The following is a 19,393-nucleotide window of genomic DNA, read 5'->3' as shown; positions in this document are numbered from 1 at the left end:
ACCACTACATAGAGCAGGAGGCTGGGAGCGATCACTATATTGAGGAGGAGGAAGAGGCTGGGCCTAGATCACTACAGAGAGGAGGAGGAGGCTGGGAGCGATCAATACATAGAAGAGGAGGAGCAACCACTACATAGAGGAGGAGGAGGCTGGGAGCGATCACTATATAGAGGAGGAGCAGGAGGAGGCTGGGCCTACATCACTACATAGAGGAGGAGGCTGGGAGCGATCAATACATAGAGGAGGAGGCTGGGCCTACATCACTACATAGAGGAGGAGCAGGAGGAGGCTGGGCCTACATCACTACATAGAGGAGGAGGAGGCTGGGAGCAATCACTATATAGAGGAGCAGGAGGAGGAGGCTGGGAGCGATCACTACATAGAGGAGGAGGAGCAGGAGGAGGCTGGGCCTAGATCACTACAGAGGAGGAGCAACCACTACATAGAGGAGGAGGCTGGGAGCGATCACTATATAGAGGAGGAGGAAGAGGCTGGGCATAGATCACTACAGAGAGGAGGAGGAGGCTGGGAGCGATCACTATATAGAGGAGGAGGAAGAGGCTGGGCCTAGATCACTACAGAGAGGAGGAGGAGACGGGGAGCGATCACTATATAGAGGAGGAGGAAGAGGCTAGGCCTAGATCACTACAGAGAGGAGGAGGAGGCTGGGAGCGATCACTATATAGAGGAGGAGGAAGAGGCTGGGCCTAGATCACTACAGAGAGGAGGAGGCTGGGAGAGATCAATACATAGAGGAGGAGCAGGAGGAGGCTGGTAGCGATCACTATATAGAGGAGGAGCAGGAGGAGGCTGGGCCTACATCACAACATAGAGGAGGAGCAACCAGTACATAGAGGAGGAGGCTGGGAGCGATCACTATAAATATAAATATATATATATATATATGTATGTATATATATATATATATATATACATATATATATATATATATATATATATATATATATATATAGAGGAGGAAGAGGCTGGGCCTAGGTCACTACAGAGAGGAGGAGGAGGCTGGGAGCGATCAATACATAGAGGAGGAGGAGGCTGGGAGCGATCAACACAGAGGAGGAGGCTGGGAGCGATCACTACATAAAGGAGGAGGAGGCTGGGAGCGATCACTATATAGAGGAGGAGCAGGAGGAGGCTGGGAGCAATCACTACATAGAGTAGGAGGCTGGGCCTAGACCACTACATAGAGGAGGAGGAGGCTGGGAGCAACCACTACATAGAGGAGGAGGAGGCTGGGAGCAACCACTACATAGAGGAGGAGGAGGCTGGGAGTGATCACTATATAGAGGAGGAAGAGGCTGGGAGCGATCAATACATAGAGGAGGAGGAGGCTGGGCCTAGATTACTATAGAGGGGGATGCTGGGAGTAATCAATACATAGAGGAGGAGGAGGCTGGGAGCAATCACTATATAGAGGAGCAGGAGGAGGAGGCTGGGAGCGATCAATACATAGAAAAGGAGGAGGCTGGGCCTAGATTACTATAGAGGGGGATGCTGGGAGTGATCAATACATAGAGGAGGAGGAGGCTGGGAGCAATCACTATATAGAGGAGCAGGAGGAGAAGGCTGGGAGCGATCACTACATAGAGGAGGAGGAGCAGGAGGAGGCTGGGCCTACATCACTACATAGAGGAGCAACCACTACATAGAGGAGGAGGAGGCTGGGAGCGATCACTATATAGAGGAGGAGGAAGAGGCTGGACCTAGATCACTACAGAGAAGAGGAGGAGGCTGGGCCTACATCACTACATAGAGGAGGAGGAGGCTGGGCCTACATCACTACATAGAGGAGGAGGAGGCTGGGCCTAGATCACTACATAGAGAAGGAGGAGGCTGGGCCTAGATCACTACATAGAGGAGGAGGAGGAGGCTGGACCTAGATCACTACATAGAGGAGGAGGAGGCTGGGAGCGATCACTACAAAGAGGAGGAGAAGCAGGAGGAGGCTGGGAGCGATCACTACATAGAGGAGGAGGAGGCTGGGACTAGATCACTACATAGAGGAGGAGGCTGGGAGCAATCACTATATAGAGGAGCAGGAGGAGGAGGCTGGGAGTGATCACTATATAGGGGAGGAGGAGCAAAAGGAAGGTGGGCCTACATCACTACATAGAGGAGGAGTAACCACTACATAGAGGAGGAGGAGGCTGGGAGCGATCACTATATAGAGGAGGAGGAAGAGGCTCGACCTAGATCACTACAGAGAAGAGGAGGAGGCTGGGCCTACATCACTACATAGAGGAGGAGGAGGCTGGGCCTAGATCACTACATAGAGGAGGAGGAGGCTGGACCTAGATCACTACATATAGGAGGAGGCTGGGACTACATCACTACATAGAGGAGGAGGAGGCTGGGCCTAGATCACTACATAGAGGAGTAGGAAGCTGGACCTAGATCACTACATAGAGGAGGAGGAGGCTGGGACTACATCACTACATAGAGGAGGAGGAGGCTGGCCCTAGATCACTACATAAAGGAGGAGGAGGCTGGGCCTAGATCACTACATAGAGGAGGAGGAGGCTGGACCTAGATCACTACATAGAGGAGGAGGCTGGACCTAGATCACTACATAGAGGAGGAGGAGGCTGGGACTACATCACTACATAGAGGAGGAGGAGGCTGGGCCTAGATCACTACATAGAGGAGGAGGAGGCTGGACCTAGATCACTACATAGAGGAAGAGGAGGCTGGGCCTAGATCACTACATAGAGGAGGAGGAGGCTGGACCTAGATCACTACATAGAGGAGGAGGAGGCTGGGACTACATCACTACATAGAGGAGGAGGAGGCTGGGCCTAGATCACTACATAGAGGAGGAGGCTGGACCTAGATCACTACATAAAGGAGGAGGAGGCTGGGCCTAGATCACTACATAGAGGAGGCTGGACCTAGATCACTACATAGAGGAGGAGGAGGCTGGGACTACATCACTACATAGAGGAGGAGGAGGCTGGGCCTAGATCACTACATAGAGGAGGAGGAGGCTGGACCTAGATCACTACATAGAGGAGGAGGAGGCTGGGACTACATCACTACATAGAGGAGGAGGAGGCTGGACCTAGATCACAACATAGAGGAGGAGCAACCACTACATAGAGGAGGAGGAGGCTGGACCTACATCACTACATAGAGGAGGAGGAGGCTGGGACTACATCACTACATAGAGGAGGAGGAGGCTGGGCCTACATCACTACATAGAGGAGGAGGAGGCTGGACCTAGATCACTACATAGAGGAGGAGGAGGCTGGGCCTAGATCACTACATAGAGGAGGAGGAGGCTGGGACTACATCACTACATAGAGGAGGAGGAGGCTGGGCCTACATCACTACATAGAGGAGGAGGTGGCTGGACCTAGATCACTACATAGAGGAGGAGGAGGCTGGGCCTAGATCACTACATAGAGGAGGAGGAGGCTGGGAGCGATCAATACAAAGAGGAGGAGGAGCAGGAGGAGGCTGGGAGCGATCACTACATAGAGGAGGAGGAGGCTGGGACTACATCACTACATAGAGGAGGAGGCTGGGAGCAATCACTATATAGAGGAGCAGGAGGAGGAGGCTGGGAGTGATCACTATATAGAGGAGGAGGAGCAGGAGGAGGCTGGGCCTACATCACTACATAGAGGAGTAACCACTACATAGAGGAGGAGGAGGCTGGGAGCGATCACTATATAGAGGAGGAGGAAGAGGCTGGACCTAGATCACTACAGAGAAGAGGAGGAGGCTGGGCCTACATCACTACATAGAGGAGGAGGAGGCTGGGCCTAGATCACTACATAGAGGAGGAGGAGGCTGGACCTAGATCACTACATATAGGAGGAGGCTGGGACTACATCACTACATAGAGGAGGAGGAGGCTGGGCCTAGATCACTACATAGAGGAGTAGGAGGCTGGACCTAGATCACTACATAGAGGAGGAGGAGGCTGGGACTACATCACTACATAGAGGAGGAGGCTGGGCCTAGATCACTACATAAAGGAGGAGGAGGCTGGGCCTAGATCACTACATAGAGGAGGAGGAGGCTGGGCCTAGATCACTACATGGAGGAGGAGGCTGGGAGCGATCAATACATAGAGGAGGAGGCTGGGCCTAGACCACTACATAGAGGAGGAGGAGGCTGGGACTACATCACTACATAGAGGAGGAGGAGGCTGGGCCTAGATCACTACATAGAGGAGGAGGAGGCTGGACCTAGATCACTACATAGAGGAGGAGGAGGCTGGACCTAGATCACTACATAGAGGAGGAGGAGGCTGGACCTAGATCACTACATAGAGGAGGAGGAGGCTGGGACTACATCACTACATAGAGGAGGAGGAGGCTGGGCCTAGATCACTACATAGAGGAGGAGGAGGCTGGACCTAGATCCCTACATAGAGGAGGAGGAGGCTGGGCCTAGATCACTACATAGAGGAGGAGGAGGCTGGACCTAGATCACTACATAGAGGAGGAGGAGGCTGGGACTACATCACTACATAGAGGAGGAGGAGGCTAGGCCTAGATCACTACATAGAGGAGGAGGAGGCTGGACCTAGATCACTACAGAAAGGAGGAGGAGGCTGGGCCTAGATCACTACATAGAGGAGGAGGAGGCTGGACCTAGATCACTACATAGAGGAGGAGGAGGCTGGGACTACATCACTACATAGAGGAGGAGGAGGAGGCTGGGCCTAGATCACTACATAAAGGAGGAGGAGGCTGGACCTAGATCACTACATAGAGGAGGAGGAGGCTGGGACTACATCACTACATAGAGGAGGAGGAGGCTGGACCTAGATCACTACATAGAGGAGGAGCAACCACTACATAGAGGAGGAGGAGGCTGGACCTACATCACTACATAGAGGAGGAGGAGGCTGGGACTACATCACTACATAGAGGAGGAGGAGGCTGGGCCTACATCACTACATAGAGGAGAAGGAGGCTGGACCTACATCACTACATAGAGGAGGAGGAAGCTGGGACTACATCACTACATAGAGGAGGAGGAGGCTGGGCCTACATCACTACATAGAGGAGGAGGAGGCTGGACCTAGATCACTACATAGAGGAGGAGGCTGGGCCTAGATCACTACATAGAGGAGGAGGAGGCTGGGAGCGATCAATACATAGAGGAGGAGGCTGGGAGCGATCACTACATGGAGGAGGAGGAGGCTGGGAGCGATCACTACATAGAGGAGGAGGAGGCTGGGCCTACATCACTACATAGAGGAGGAGGAGGCTGGGCCTAGACCACTACATTGAGGAGGAGGAGGCTGGACCTAGATCACTACATAGAGGAGGAGGAGGCTGGACCTAGATCACTACATAGAGGAGGAGGAGGCTGGACCTAGATCACTACATAGAGGAGGAGGAGGCTGGACCTAGATCACTACATAAAGGAGGAGGAGGCTGGACCTAGATCACTACATAGAGGAGGAGGAGGCTGGACCTAGATCACTACATAGAGGAGGAGGCTGGACCTAGATCACTACATAGAGGAGGAGGAGGCTGGGAGCGATCAATACATAGAGGAGGAGGCTGGGACTACATCACTACATGGAGGAGGAGGTGACTGGGACTACATCACTACATAGAGGAGGAGGAGGCTGGACCTAGATCACTACATAGAGGAGGAGGAGGCTGGACCTAGATCACTACATAGAGGAGGAGGAGGCTAGACCTAGATCACTACATAGAGGAGGAGGAGGCTGGACCTAGATCACTACATAGAGGAGGAGGAGGCTGGGAGCGATCAATACATAGAGGAGGAGGAGGCTGGGACTACATCACTACATGGAGGAGGAGGAGGCTGGGACTACATCACTACATAGAGGAGGAGGAGGCTGGGAATACATCACTACATAGAGGAGGAGGAGGCTGGGACTACATCACTACATAGAGGAGGAGGAGGCTGGACCTAGATCACTACATAGAGGAGGAGGAGGCTGGGAGCGATCACTATATAGAGGAGGAGGAGGCTGGACCTAGATCACTACATAGAGGAGTAGGAGGCTGGGACTACATCACTACATAGAGGAGGAGGAGGCTGGGACTACATCACTACATAGAGGAGGAGGAGGCTGGGACTACATCACTACATAGAGGAGGAGGAGGCTGGGACTACATCACTACATAGAGGAGGAGGAGGCTGGGACTACATCACTACATAGAGCAGGGGGAGGCTGGACCTAGATCACTACATAGAGGAGGAGGCTGGGCCTAGATCACTACATAGAGGAAGAGGAGGCTGGACCTAGATCACTACATAGAGGAGGAGGAGGCTGGGCCTAGATCACTACATAGAGGAGGAGGAGGCTGGGAGCGATCAATACATAGAGGAGGAGGCTGGGCCTAGACCACTACATAGAGGAGGAGGAGGCTGGACCTAGATCACTACATAGAGGAGGAGGAGGCTGGGAGCGATCAATACATAGAGGAGGAGGCTGGGCCTAGACCACTACATAGAGGAAGAGGAGGCTGGACCTAGATCCCTACATAGAGGAGGAGGAGGCTGGACCTAGATCACTACATAGAGGAGGAGGAGGCTGGACGCGATCAATACATAGAGGAGGAGGAGGCTGGACCTACATCACTACATAGAGGAGGAGGAGGGTGGGCCTACATCACTACATAGAGGAGGAGGAGGCTGGACCTAGATCACTACATAGAGGAAGAGGAGGCTGGACCTAGATCACTACATAGAGGAGGGGGAGGCTGGACCTAGATCACTACATAGAGGAGGAGGAGGCTGGACCTAGATCACTACATAGAGGAGGAGGAGGCTGGGAGCGATCACTACATGGAGGAGGAGGAGGCTGGGACTACATCACTACATAGAGGAGGAGAAGGCTGGACCTAGATCACTACATAGAGGAGGAGGAGGCTGGGAGTGATCAATACATAGAGGAGGAGGAGGCTGGGAGCGATCACTACATGGAGAAGGAGGCTGGGAGCAATCACTACATAGAGGAGGAGGAGGAGGCTGGGACTACATCACTACATAGAGGAGGAGGAGGCTGGGCCTACATCACTACATAGAGGAGGAGGAGGCTGGACCTAGATCACTACATAGAGGAGGAGGAGGCTGGACCTAGATCACTACATAGAGGAGGGGGAGGCTGGACCTAGATCACTACATAGAGGAGGAGGAGGCTGGACCTAGATCACTACATAGAGGAGGAGGAGGCTGGGAGCGATCAATACATAGAGGAGGAGGAGGCTGGGAGCGATCACTACATGGACGAGGAGGAGGCTGGGAGCGATCACTACATGGAGGAGGAGGAGGCTGGGACTACATCACTACATAGAGGAGGAGGAGGCTGGACCTAGATCACTACATAGAGGAGGAGGAGGCTGGGAGCGATCAATACATAGAGGAGGAGGAGGCTGGGAGCGATCACTACATGGAGGAGAAGGAGGCTGGGAGCAATCACTACATAGAGGAGGAGGAGGCTGGGACTACATCACTACATAGAGGAGGAGGAGGCTGGGCCTAGATCACTACATAGAGGAGTAGGAGGCTGGAGCTAGATCACTACATAGAGGAGGAGGAGGCTGGGACTACATCACTACATAGAGGAGGAGGCTGGCCCTAGATCACTACATAAAGGAGGAGGAGGCTGGGCCTAGATCACTACATAGAGGAGGAGGAGGCTGGACCTAGATCACTACATAGAGGAGGAGGCTGGACCTAGATCACTACATAGAAGAGGAGGAGGCTGGGACTACATCACTACATAGAGGAGGAGGCTGGGCCTAGATCACTACATAGAGGAGGAGGAGGCTGGACCTAGATCACTACATAGAGGAAGAGGAGGCTGGACCTAGATCACTACATAGAGGAGGAGGCTGGACCTAGATCACTACATAGAGGAGGAGGAGGCTGGGACTACATCACTACATAGAGGAGGAGGAGGCTGGGCCTAGATCACTACATAGAGGAGGAGGAGGCTGGACCTAGATCACTACATAGAGGAGGAGGAGGCTGGACCTAGATCACTACATAGAGGAGGAGGAGGCTGGGAGCGATCAATACATAGAGGAGGAGGCTGGGACTACATCACTACATGGAGGAGGAGGTGGCTGGGACTACATCACTACATAGAGGAGGAGGAGGCTGGACCTAGATCACTACATAGAGGAGGAGGAGGCTGGACCTAGATCACTACATAGAGGAGGAGGAGGCTGGACCTAGATCACTACATAGAGGAGGAGGAGGCTGGGAGCGATCAATACATAGAGGAGGAGGAGGCTGGGACTACATCACTACATGGAGGAGGAGGAGGCTGGGACTACATCACTACATAGAGGAGGAGGAGGCTGGGACTACATCACTACATAGAGGAGGAGGAGGCTGGGACTACATCACTACATAGAGGAGGAGGAGGCTGGACCTAGATCACTACATAGAGGAGGAGGAGGCTGGGAGCGATCACTATATAGAGGAGGAGGCTGGACCTAGATCACTACATAGAGGAGTAGGAGGCTGGGACTACATCACTACATAGAGGAGGAGGAGGCTGGGACTACATCACTACATAGAGGAGGAGGAGGCTGGGACTACATCACTACATAGAGGAGGGGGAGGCTGGGACTACATCACTACATAGAGGAGGAGGAGGCTGGGACTACATCACTACATAGAGGAGGAGGCTGGGACTACATCACTACATAGAGGAGGGGGAGGCTGGACCTAGATCACTACATAGAGGAGGGGGAGGCTGGACCTAGATCACTACATAGAGGAGGAGGAGGCTGGACCTAGATCACTACATAGAGGAGGAGGAGGCTGGGAGCGATCAATACATAGAGGAGGAGGCTGGGAGCGATCACTACATGGAGGAGGAGGCGGCTGGGAGCGATCACTACATGGAGGAGGAGGAGGCTGGGACTACATCACTACATAGAGGAGGAGGAGGCTGGACCTAGATCACTACATAGAGGAGGAGGAGGCTGGGAGCGATCAATACATAGAGGAGGAGGAGGCTGGGAGCGATCACTACATGGAGGAGAAGGAGGCTGGGAGCAATCACTACATAGAGGAGGAGGAGGCTGGGACTACATCACTACATAGAGGAGGAGGAGGCTGGGCTTAGATCACTACATAAAGGAGTAGGAGGCTGGACCTAGATCACTACATAGAGGAGGAGGAGGCTGGGACTACATCACTACATAGAGGAGGAGGAGGCTGGCCCTAGATCACTACATAAAGGAGGAGGAGGCTGGGCCTAGATCACTACATAGAGGAGGAGGAGACTGGACCTAGATCACTACACAGAGGAGGAGGCTGGACCTAGATCACTACATAGAGGAGGAGGAGGCTGGACCTAGATCACTACATAGAGGAGGAGGCTGGGCCTAGATCACTACATAGAGGAGGAGGAGGCTGGACCTAGATCACTACATAGAGGAAGAGGAGACTGGGCCTAGATCACTACATAGAGGAGGAGGAGGCTGGACCTAGATCACTACATAGAGGAGGAGGAGGCTGGGACTACATCACTACATAGAGGAGGAGGAGGCTGGGCCTAGATCACTACATAGAGGAGGAGGAGGCTGGACCTAGATCACTACATAGAGGAGGAGGAGGCTGGACCTAGATCACTACATAGAGGAGGAGGAGGCTGGGAGCGATCAATACATAGAGGAGGAGGCTGGGACTACATCACTACATGGAGGAGGAGGTGGCTGGGACTACATCACTACATAGAGGAGGAGGAGGCTGGACCTAGATCACTACATAGAGGAGGAGGAGGCTGGACCTAGATCACTACATAGAGGAGGAGGAGGCTGGGAGCGATCAATACATAGAGGAGGAGGAGGCTGGGACTACATCACTACATGGAGGAGGAGGAGGCTGGGACTACATCACTACATAGAGGAGGAGGAGGCTGGGACTACATCACTACATAGAGGAGGAGGAGGCTGGGACTACATCACTACATAGAGGAGGAGGAGGCTGGACCTAGATCACTACATAGAGGAGGAGGAGGCTGGGAGCGATCACTATATAGAGGAGGAGGAGGCTGGACCTAGATCACTACATAGAGGAGTAGGAGGCTGGGACTACATCACTACATAGAGGAGGAGGAGGCTGGGACTACATCACTACATAGAGGAGGAGGAGGCTGGGACTACATCACTACATAGAGGAGGGGGAGGCTGGGACTACATCACTACATAGAGGAGGAGGAGGCTGGGACTACATCACTACATAGAGGAGGAAGCTGGGACTACATCACTACATAGAGGAGGGGGAGGCTGGACCTAGATCACTACATAGAGGAGGAGGAGGCTGGGCCTAGATCACTACATAGAGGAAGAGGAGGCTGGACCTAGATCACTACATAGAGGAGGAGGAGGCTGGGCCTAGATCACTACATAGAGGAGGAGGAGGCTGGGAGCGATCAATACATAGAGGAGGAGGCTGGGCCTAGACCACTACATAGAGGAGGAGGAGGCTGGACCTAGATCACTACATAGAGGAGGAGGAGGCTGGGAGCGATCAATACATAGAGGAGGAGGCTGGGCCTAGACCACTACATAGAGGAGGAGGAGGCTGGACCTAGATCCCTACATAGAGGAGGAGGAGGCTGGACCTAGATCACTACATAGAGGAGGAGGAGGCTGGACGCGATCAATACATAGAGGAGGAGGAGGCTGGACCTACATCACTACATAGAGGAGGAGGAGGGTGGGCCTACATCACTACATAGAGGAGGAGGAGGCTGGAACTAGATCACTACATAGAGGAGGAGGAGGCTGGACCTAGATCACTACATAGAGGAGGGGGAGGCTGGACCTAGATCACTACATAGAGGAGGAGGAGGCTGGACCTAGATCACTACATAGAGGAGGAGGAGGCTGGGAGCGATCACTACATGGAGGAGGAGGAGGCTGGGACTACATCACTACATAGAGGAGGAGGAGGCTGGACCTAGATCACTACATAGAGGAGAAGGAGGCTGGGAGTGATCAATACATAGAGGAGGAGGAGGCTGGGAGCGATCACTACATGGAGAAGGAGGCTGGGAGCAATCACTACATAGAGGAGGAGGAGGCTGGGACTACATCACTACATAGAGGAGGAGGAGGCTGGGCCTACATCACTACATAGAGGAGGAGGAGGCTGGACCTAGATCACTACATAGAGGAGGAGGAGGCTGGACCTAGATCACTACATAGAGGAGGGGGAGGCTGGACCTAGATCACTACATAGAGGAGGAGGAGGCTGGACCTAGATCACTACATAGAGGAGGAGGAGGCTGGGAGCGATCAATACATAGAGGAGGAGGAGGCTGGGAGCGATCACTACATGGAGGAGGAGGAGGCTGGGAGCGATCACTACATGGAGGAGGAGGAGGCTGGGACTACATCACTACATAGAGGAGGAGGAGGCTGGACCTAGATCACTACATAGAGGAGGAGGAGGCTGGGAGCGATCAATACATTGAGGAGGAGGAGGCTGGGAGCGATCACTACATGGAGGAGAAGGAGGCTGGGAGCAATCACTACATAGAGGAGGAGGAGGCTGGGAGCGATCAATACATTGAGGAGGAGGAGGCTGGGAGCGATCACTACATGGAGGAGGAGGAGGCTGGGAGCGATCACTACATGGAGGAGGAGGAGGCTGGGACTACATCACTACATAGAGGAGGAGGAGGCTGGGCCTACATCACTACATAGAGGAGGAGGAGGCTGGACCTAGATCACTACATAGAGGAAGGGGAGGCTGGACCTAGATCACTACATAGAGGAGGAGGAGGCTGGACCTAGATCACTACATAGAGGAGGAGGAGGCTGGGAGCGATCAATACATAGAGGAGGAGGAGGCTGGGAGCGATCACTACATGGAGGAGGAGGAGGCTGGGAGCGATCACTACATGGAGGAGGAGGAGGCTGGGACTACATCACTACATAGAGGAGGAGGAGGCTGGACCTAGATCACTACATAGAGGAGGAGGAGGCTGGGAGCGATCAATACATAGAGGAGGAGGAGGCTGGGAGCGATCACTACATGGAGGAGGAGGAGGCTGGGAGCAATCACTACATTGAGGAGGAGGAGGCTGGGACTACATAACTACATAGAGGAGGAGGAGGCTGGGACTACATCACTACATAGAGGAGGAGGCTGGGACTACATCACTACATAGAGGAGGAGGAGGCTGGGAGCGATCAATACATTGAGGAGGAGGAGGCTGGGAGCGATCAATACATGGAGGAGGAGGAGGCTGGGAGCGATCACTACATAGAGGAGGAGGAGGCTGGGAGCGATCAATACATTGAGGAGGAGGCTGGGAGCGATCACTACATGGAGGAGGAGGAGGCTGGGAGCGATCAATACATGGAGGAGGAGGAGGCTGGGACTACATCACTACATAGAGGAGGAGGAGGCTGGGCCTACATCACTACATAGAGGAGGAGGAGGCTGGACCTAGATCACTACATAGAGGAGGGGGAGGCTGGACCTAGATCACTACATAGAGGAGGAGGAGGCTGGACCTAGATCACTACATAGAGGAGGAGGAGGCTGGGAGCGATCAATACATAGAGGAGGAGGAGGCTGGGAGCGATCACTACATGGAGGAGGAGGAGGCTGGGAGCAATCACTACATAGAGGAGGAGGGGGCTGGGACTACATAACTACATAGAGGAGGAGGAGGCTGGGACTACATCACTACATAGAGGAGGAGGCTGGGACTACATCACTACATAGAGGAGGAGGAGGCTGGGAGCAATCACTACATGGAGGAGGAGGAGGCTGGGAGCAATCACTACATGGAGGAGGAGGAGGCTGGGCCAACATCACTACATAGAGGAGGAGGAGGCTGGGAGCGATCAATACATAGAGGAGGAGGCTGAGAGCGATCACTACATGGAGGAGGAGGAGGCTGGGAGCGATCACTACATGGAGGAGGAGGAGGCTGGACCTAGATCACTACATGGAGGAGGAGGAGGCTGGGAGCGATCACTACATGGAGGAGGAGGAGGCTGGGAGCAATCACTACATGGAGGAGGAGGAGGCTGGGCCAACATCACTACATAGAGGAGGAGGAGGCTGGGAGCGATCAATACATAGAGGAGGAGGCTGAGAGCGATCACTACATGGAGGAGGAGGAGGCTGGGAGCGATCACTACATGGAGGAGGAGGAGGCTGGACCTAGATCACTACATGGAGGAGGAGGAGGCTGGGAGCGATCACTACATGGAGGAGGAGGAGGCTGGGAGCGATCAATACATGGAGGAGGAGGAGGCTGGGAGCAACTACTCTCTGTACACGGGGGTCCTTCCTATACATGGCGGCACTCTCTGAAGTCGGGGGTCCTCCCTGTAGTCGGGGGTCCTGTCTGGACACTGGGGGACCTCTTCATACACTGGGGGCCCCTCCCTGTAGTCGGGACGCTCACCCGCCGCCGGCTGCAGGCTGAGGAGAGCGATGGTCGCCAGCAGGAGGCCGCCCGTCGCCGCCATGTTGCCGGTCATGTGACGAGCCGTCAGGTCTCGGGGGTTTCCGCGCTGTCACGTGACTCGCGCACCACGTGACCTGCGTCTCCCAGCAAGGTTGTGGCTAAATCCCAGTCGGCTATAAAGGCCCTGGTCCCTCTGTGCACTGGGATTCCGCTTTCTCACACAGTCGCTATTTACGATGCTGAAGTTGGTTTCTTATTCGTTCAGTTTCTTATTCGGGCTGAAGTTGATTTCTTAGTCAGCAGTTTCTTATTCGGCTATTTTTTATTTTCTGTTTTTTTCAGGTTTTGGTATAAAAATAAACCATTCTGAGTATATAATAATATGCGGTCATGTGTCCTTTTGTGAATACACTTAAAAACAGATTCAAAATTTAGAAGGCTGGCACAAAAATGGGCATCAAAGTGGGCACTGAGGTATGGTATTGAAGGGGTTAAATGCCTTTGTGCCACTGATTTAACACCTGATTTACATATTGACTGATGCCCCACATGAAATGCATGTCACTCCAGCCTGGCACAAATGGGTTCTGGGCATCAAAACTGGCATCAAAGTGGGCAAATCACCCATTTTCACAGATTTGAATAAGTAACAGCTATTTTTAAGGGGTTAAATGCCTTTGTGCCACTGATCTAACACCTGATTTACATACCTACTGATGCCCCACATGAAATCCATGTCACTCCAGCCTGGCACAAATGGATTCTGGGCATCAGAACTGGCATCAAAATGGTCAAATCGCCCATTTTCACAGATTTGAATAAGTAACAGCTATTTTTGAGGGGTTAAATGCCTTTGTGCCACTAATCTAACACCTGATTAACATACCTAATGATGCCCTACATGAAATGCATGTCAATACAGCCTGGCACAAATGGGTTCTGGGCATCAGAACTGGCATCAAAGTGGGCAAATCACCCATTTTCACAATTTGAATAAGTAACAGCTATTTTTAAGGGGTTAAATAGCTTTGTGCCACTGATCTAACACCTAATTTACATACCTACTGATGCCGCACATGAAATCCATGTCACTCCAGCCTGGCACAAATGGGTTCTGGGCATCTAAACTGGCATCAAAGCGGACAAATCACCCATTTTCACAGATTTGAATAAGTAACAGCTATTTTTAAGGGGTTAAATGCCTTTGTGCCACTGATCTAACACCTGATTTACATACCTACTGATGCCCCACATGAAATCCATGTCACTGCAGCCTGGCACAAATGGGTTCTGGGCATCAGAACTGGCATAAAAGTGGGCAAATCGTACATTTTCACAGATTTGAATAAGTAACAGCAATTTTTAAGGGTTAAATGCCTTTGTGCCACTAATCTAACACCTGATTTACATACCTAGTGATGCCCCACATCAAAGTCAAATCACTTCAGCCTGGCACAAATGGTTTCTGGGCATCAGAACTGGCATCAAAGTGGGCAAATCACCCATTTTCACAGATTTGAATAAGTAACAGCTATTTTTAAGGGGTTAAATAGCTTTGTGCCACTGATCTAACACCTGATTTACATACCTACTGATGCCCCACATGAAATCCATGTCACTCCAGCCTGGCACAAATGGATTCTGGGCATCAGAACTGGCATCAAAATGGTCAAATCGCCCATTTTCACAGATTTGAATAAGTAACAGCTATTTTTGAGGGGTTAAATGCCTTTGTGCCACTAATCTAACACCTGATTAACATACCTAATGATGCCCTACATGAAATGCATGTCAATACAGCCTGGCACAAATGGGTTCTGGGCATCAGAACTGGCATAAAGTGGGCAAATCACCCATTTTCACAATTTGAATAAGTAACAGCTATTTTTAAGGGGTTAAATAGCTTTGTGCCACTGATCTAACACCTAATTTACATACCTACTGATGCCGCACATGAAATCCATGTCACTCCAGCCTGGCACAAATGGGTTCTGGGCATCTAAACTGGCATCAAAGCGGACAAATCACCCATTTTCACAGATTTGAATAAGTAACAGCTATTTTTAAGGGGTTAAATGCCTTTGTGCCACTGATCTAACACCTGATTTACATACCTACTGATGCCCCACATGAAATCCATGTCACTGCAGCCTGGCACAAATGGGTTCTGGGCATCAGAACTGGCATAAAAGTGGGCAAATCGTACATTTTCACAGATTTGAATAAGTAACAGCAATTTTTAAGGGGTTAAATGCCTTTGTGCCACTAATCTAACATCTGATTTACATACCTAGTGATGCCCCACATCAAAGTCAAATCACTTCAGCCTGGCACAAATGGTTTCTGGGCATCAGAACTGGCATCAAAGTGGGCAAATCACCCATTTTCACAGATTTGAATAAGTAACAGCTATTTTTAAGGGGTTAAATAGCTTTGTGCCACTGATCTAACACCTAATTTACATACCTACTGATGCCGCACATGAAATCCATGTCACTCCAGCCTGGCACAAATGGATTCTGGGCATCTAAACTGGCATCAAAGCGGACAAATCACCCATTTTCACAGATTTGAATGAGTAACAGCTATTTTGAGGGGGTTAGATGCCTTTGTGCCACTGATATAACACCTGATTTACATACCTACTGATGCCCCACATGAAGTCCATGTCACTCCAGCCTGGCACAAATGGATTCTGGGCATCAGAACTGGCATCAAAGGGGGCAAATTGCACATTTTCACAGATTTGAATAAGTAACAGCTATTTTTAAGGGGTTAAATGCCTTTGTGCCACTGATCTAACACCTGATTTACATACCTACTGATGCCCCACATGAAATCCATGTCACTGCAGCCTGGCACAAATGGGTTCTGGGCATCAGAACTGGCATCAAAGTGGGCAAATCGTACATTTTCACAGATTTGAATAAGTAACAGCAATTTTTAAGGGGTTAAATGCCTTTGTGCCACTAATCTAACACCTGATTTACATACCTAGTGATGCCCCACATCAAAGTCAAATCACTTCAGCCTGGCACAAATGGTTTCTGGGCATCAGAACTGGCATCAAAGTGGGCAAATCACCCATTTTCACAGATTTGAATAAGTAACAGCTATTTTTAAGGGGTTAAATAGCTTTGTGCCACTGATCTAACACCTAATTTACATACCTACTGATGCCGCACATGAAATCCATGTCACTCCAGCCTGGCACAAATGGATTCTGGGCATCAGAACTGGCATCAAAGGGGGCAAATTGCACATTTTCACAGATTTGAATAAGTAACAGCTATTTTTAAGGGGTTAAATGCCTTTGTGCCACTGATCTAACACCTGATTTACATACCTACTGATGCCCCACATGAAATCCATGTCACTCCAGCCTGGCACAAATGGGTTCTGGGCATCAGAACTGGCATCAAAGTGGGCAAATCACCCATTTTCACAGATTTGAATAAGTAACAGCTATTTTTAAGGGGTTAAATGCCTTTGTGCCACTGATCTAACACCTGATTTACATACCTACTGATGCCCCACATGAAATCCATGTCACTCCAGCCTGGCACAAATGGGTTCTGGGCATCAGAACTGGCATCAAAGGGGGCAAATTGCACATTTTCACAGATTTGAATAAGTAACAGCTATTTTTAAGGGGTTAAATGCCTTTGTGCCACTGATCTAACACCTGATTTACATACCTACTGATGCCCCACATGAAATCCATGTCACTCCAGCCTGGCACAAATGGGTTCTGGGCATCAGAACTGGCATCAAAGGGGGCAAATTGCACATTTTCACAGATTTGAATAAGTAACAGCTATTTTTAAGGGGTTAAATGCCTTTGTGCCACTGATCTAACACCTGATTTACATACCTACTGATGCCCCACATGAAATCCATGTCACTCCAGCCTGGCACAAATGGGTTCTGGGCATCAGAACTGGCATCAAAATGGTCAAATCGCCCAGAAACCATTTGTGCCAGGCTGGAGTGACATGGATTTCATGTGGGGCATCAGTAGGTATGTAAATCAGGTGTTATATCAGTGGCACAAAGGCATTTAACCCCTTAAAAATAGCTGTTACTTATTCAAATCTGTGAAAATGGGTGATTTGCCCACTTTGATGCCAGTTCTGATGCCCAGAACCCATTTGTGCCAGGCTGGAGTGACATGGATTTCATGTGGGGCATCAGTAGGTATGTAAATCAGGTGTTATATCAGTGGCACAAAGGCATTTAACCCCTTAAAAATAGCTGTTACTTATTCGCATGTGTGAAAATTGGTTCTCTGCCCACTTTGATGCCAGGTTTGATGCACAGAACCCATTTGTGCCAGGCTGGAGTGACATGGATTTCATGTGGGGCATCAGTAGGTATGTAAATCAGGTGTTAGATCAGTGGCACAAAGCTATTTAACCCCTTAAAAATAGCTGTTACTTATTCAAATCTGTGAAAATGGGTGATTTGCCCACTTTGATGCCAGTTTTGATGCCCAGAACCCATTTGTGCCAGGCTGGAGTGACATGCATTTCATGTGGGGCATCAGTAAATATGTAAATCAGGTGTTAAATCAGTGGCACAAAGGCATTTAACCCCTTCAATACCATACCTCAGTGCCCACTTTGATGCCCATTTTTGTGCCAGCCTTCTAAATTTTGTATCTGTTTTTAAGTGTATTCACAAAAGGACACATGACCGCATATTATTATATACTCAGAATGGTTTATTTTTATACCAAAACCTGAAAAAAACAGAAAATAAAAAATAGCCGAATAAGAAACTGCTGACTAAGAAACCAACTTCAGCATCGTCGCTAATTTCCCGGTTGCAGACGGACCGGGGCCTTTAGTGACTTGGATTCCGCCTGCTCTATATAAGAATGCTGAATCCCAGTAGATAGAAGGCCCCTTATTGTATATAGATATAGATGAATCCTGTCATGTGATTTTTTGAGCTGCAGACTAGATATGACATCTGATCACACATTTATTTATATGTGACAATTATACGCAAGAATTTTCCCCTTAATCCCAGTGTGTACAATATTCTGCGCCAATCTCATCCGTGTCCCGTTTTATTTTCTGGTGATCATTTTTGTAGATCACACAACCACAGATTTTTTCCCTGCATGCACCTAGGAGTGTTTTAACCCTCGGGCGATTTTCTGTTTTTTAACATTTTTTTTTTCCTTCCCATAACTTATTTTTCCATCCACATCGCCGTTGGGATTTTTTTTTTATTTTGGCGGGACGTTATTATTGATACCATTTTGGCGCAGATACATGTTTTGATCACCTCTTATTTCATTTTATTGGAATGTTGCGGCGACAAAAAAAAACGTAATTATGGCGTTTCGAGTTTACTTCTCGTTATGCCGTTTACCAATCAGATTATTTTATATTTTGATTGGTCAGACCTTTCTGAACACATCAATTCCCAATTTATTTATTTTTTTAATGGAGCAAAAGCAATATTTTTTTTTTCTTATATTTTTATGATATATGACGTAACTTGTAGATCACACAACCATAGATTTTTTTCCATGCATGCACCTAGGAGTGATTTAACTCTCCGGCGATTTTCATTTTTTTAATATTTTTTTTCCTGCCCATAACTTATTTTTCCATCCACATCGCCGTTGGGAATTTTTTTTATTTTGGCGGGACGTTCTTATTGATACCATTTTGGCGCGGATACCATGTTTTGATCACCTCTTATTTCATTTTATTGCAATGTTGCGGCAACCAAAAAAAAGTCATTATGGCGTTTCAAGTATTTTTCTCTTTGTGCCGTTTACTGATTAGATTATTTTACATTTTGATTGGTCAGACCTTTCTGAACACGTCAATTCCAAATGTGTATTTTTTTTTAATTGAGCAAAAGCAATATTTGTTTTCTTATATTTCTATGATATATGACGTAACTGCATCATGCGTTGTGAAGGGGTTAATACTATAATTATTGGCCAAATGGACCAGGTCC

General features: G+C 49.9%; 1 protein-coding gene across 2 annotated transcripts in view; it reads right to left on the bottom strand.

The window, feature by feature from the left end:
• The window catches only part of SCPEP1 (serine carboxypeptidase 1), a 62,707-nt gene extending 49,149 nt beyond the window's left edge, over positions 1-13,558 (bottom strand). For both annotated transcript variants that reach the window (XM_069748714.1, XM_069748715.1), the window contains exon 1: positions 13,409-13,558. In XM_069748714.1, coding sequence (XP_069604815.1) covers positions 13,409-13,484 — 76 coding nt within the window. In that variant the 5' untranslated portion in view covers positions 13,485-13,558. The remainder of the gene's footprint in view (positions 1-13,408) is intronic.
• Positions 13,559-19,393: the final 5,835 nt, after the last annotated feature.

This window comes from Ranitomeya imitator, chromosome 2, assembly GCF_032444005.1.
Source record: "Ranitomeya imitator isolate aRanImi1 chromosome 2, aRanImi1.pri, whole genome shotgun sequence".
In the NCBI taxonomy this organism is placed as follows: domain Eukaryota; kingdom Metazoa; phylum Chordata; class Amphibia; order Anura; family Dendrobatidae; genus Ranitomeya; species Ranitomeya imitator.
The sequence above is the reverse complement of the archived record's forward strand: the minus strand, read 5'-3'. Positions and strand labels throughout refer to the sequence as shown.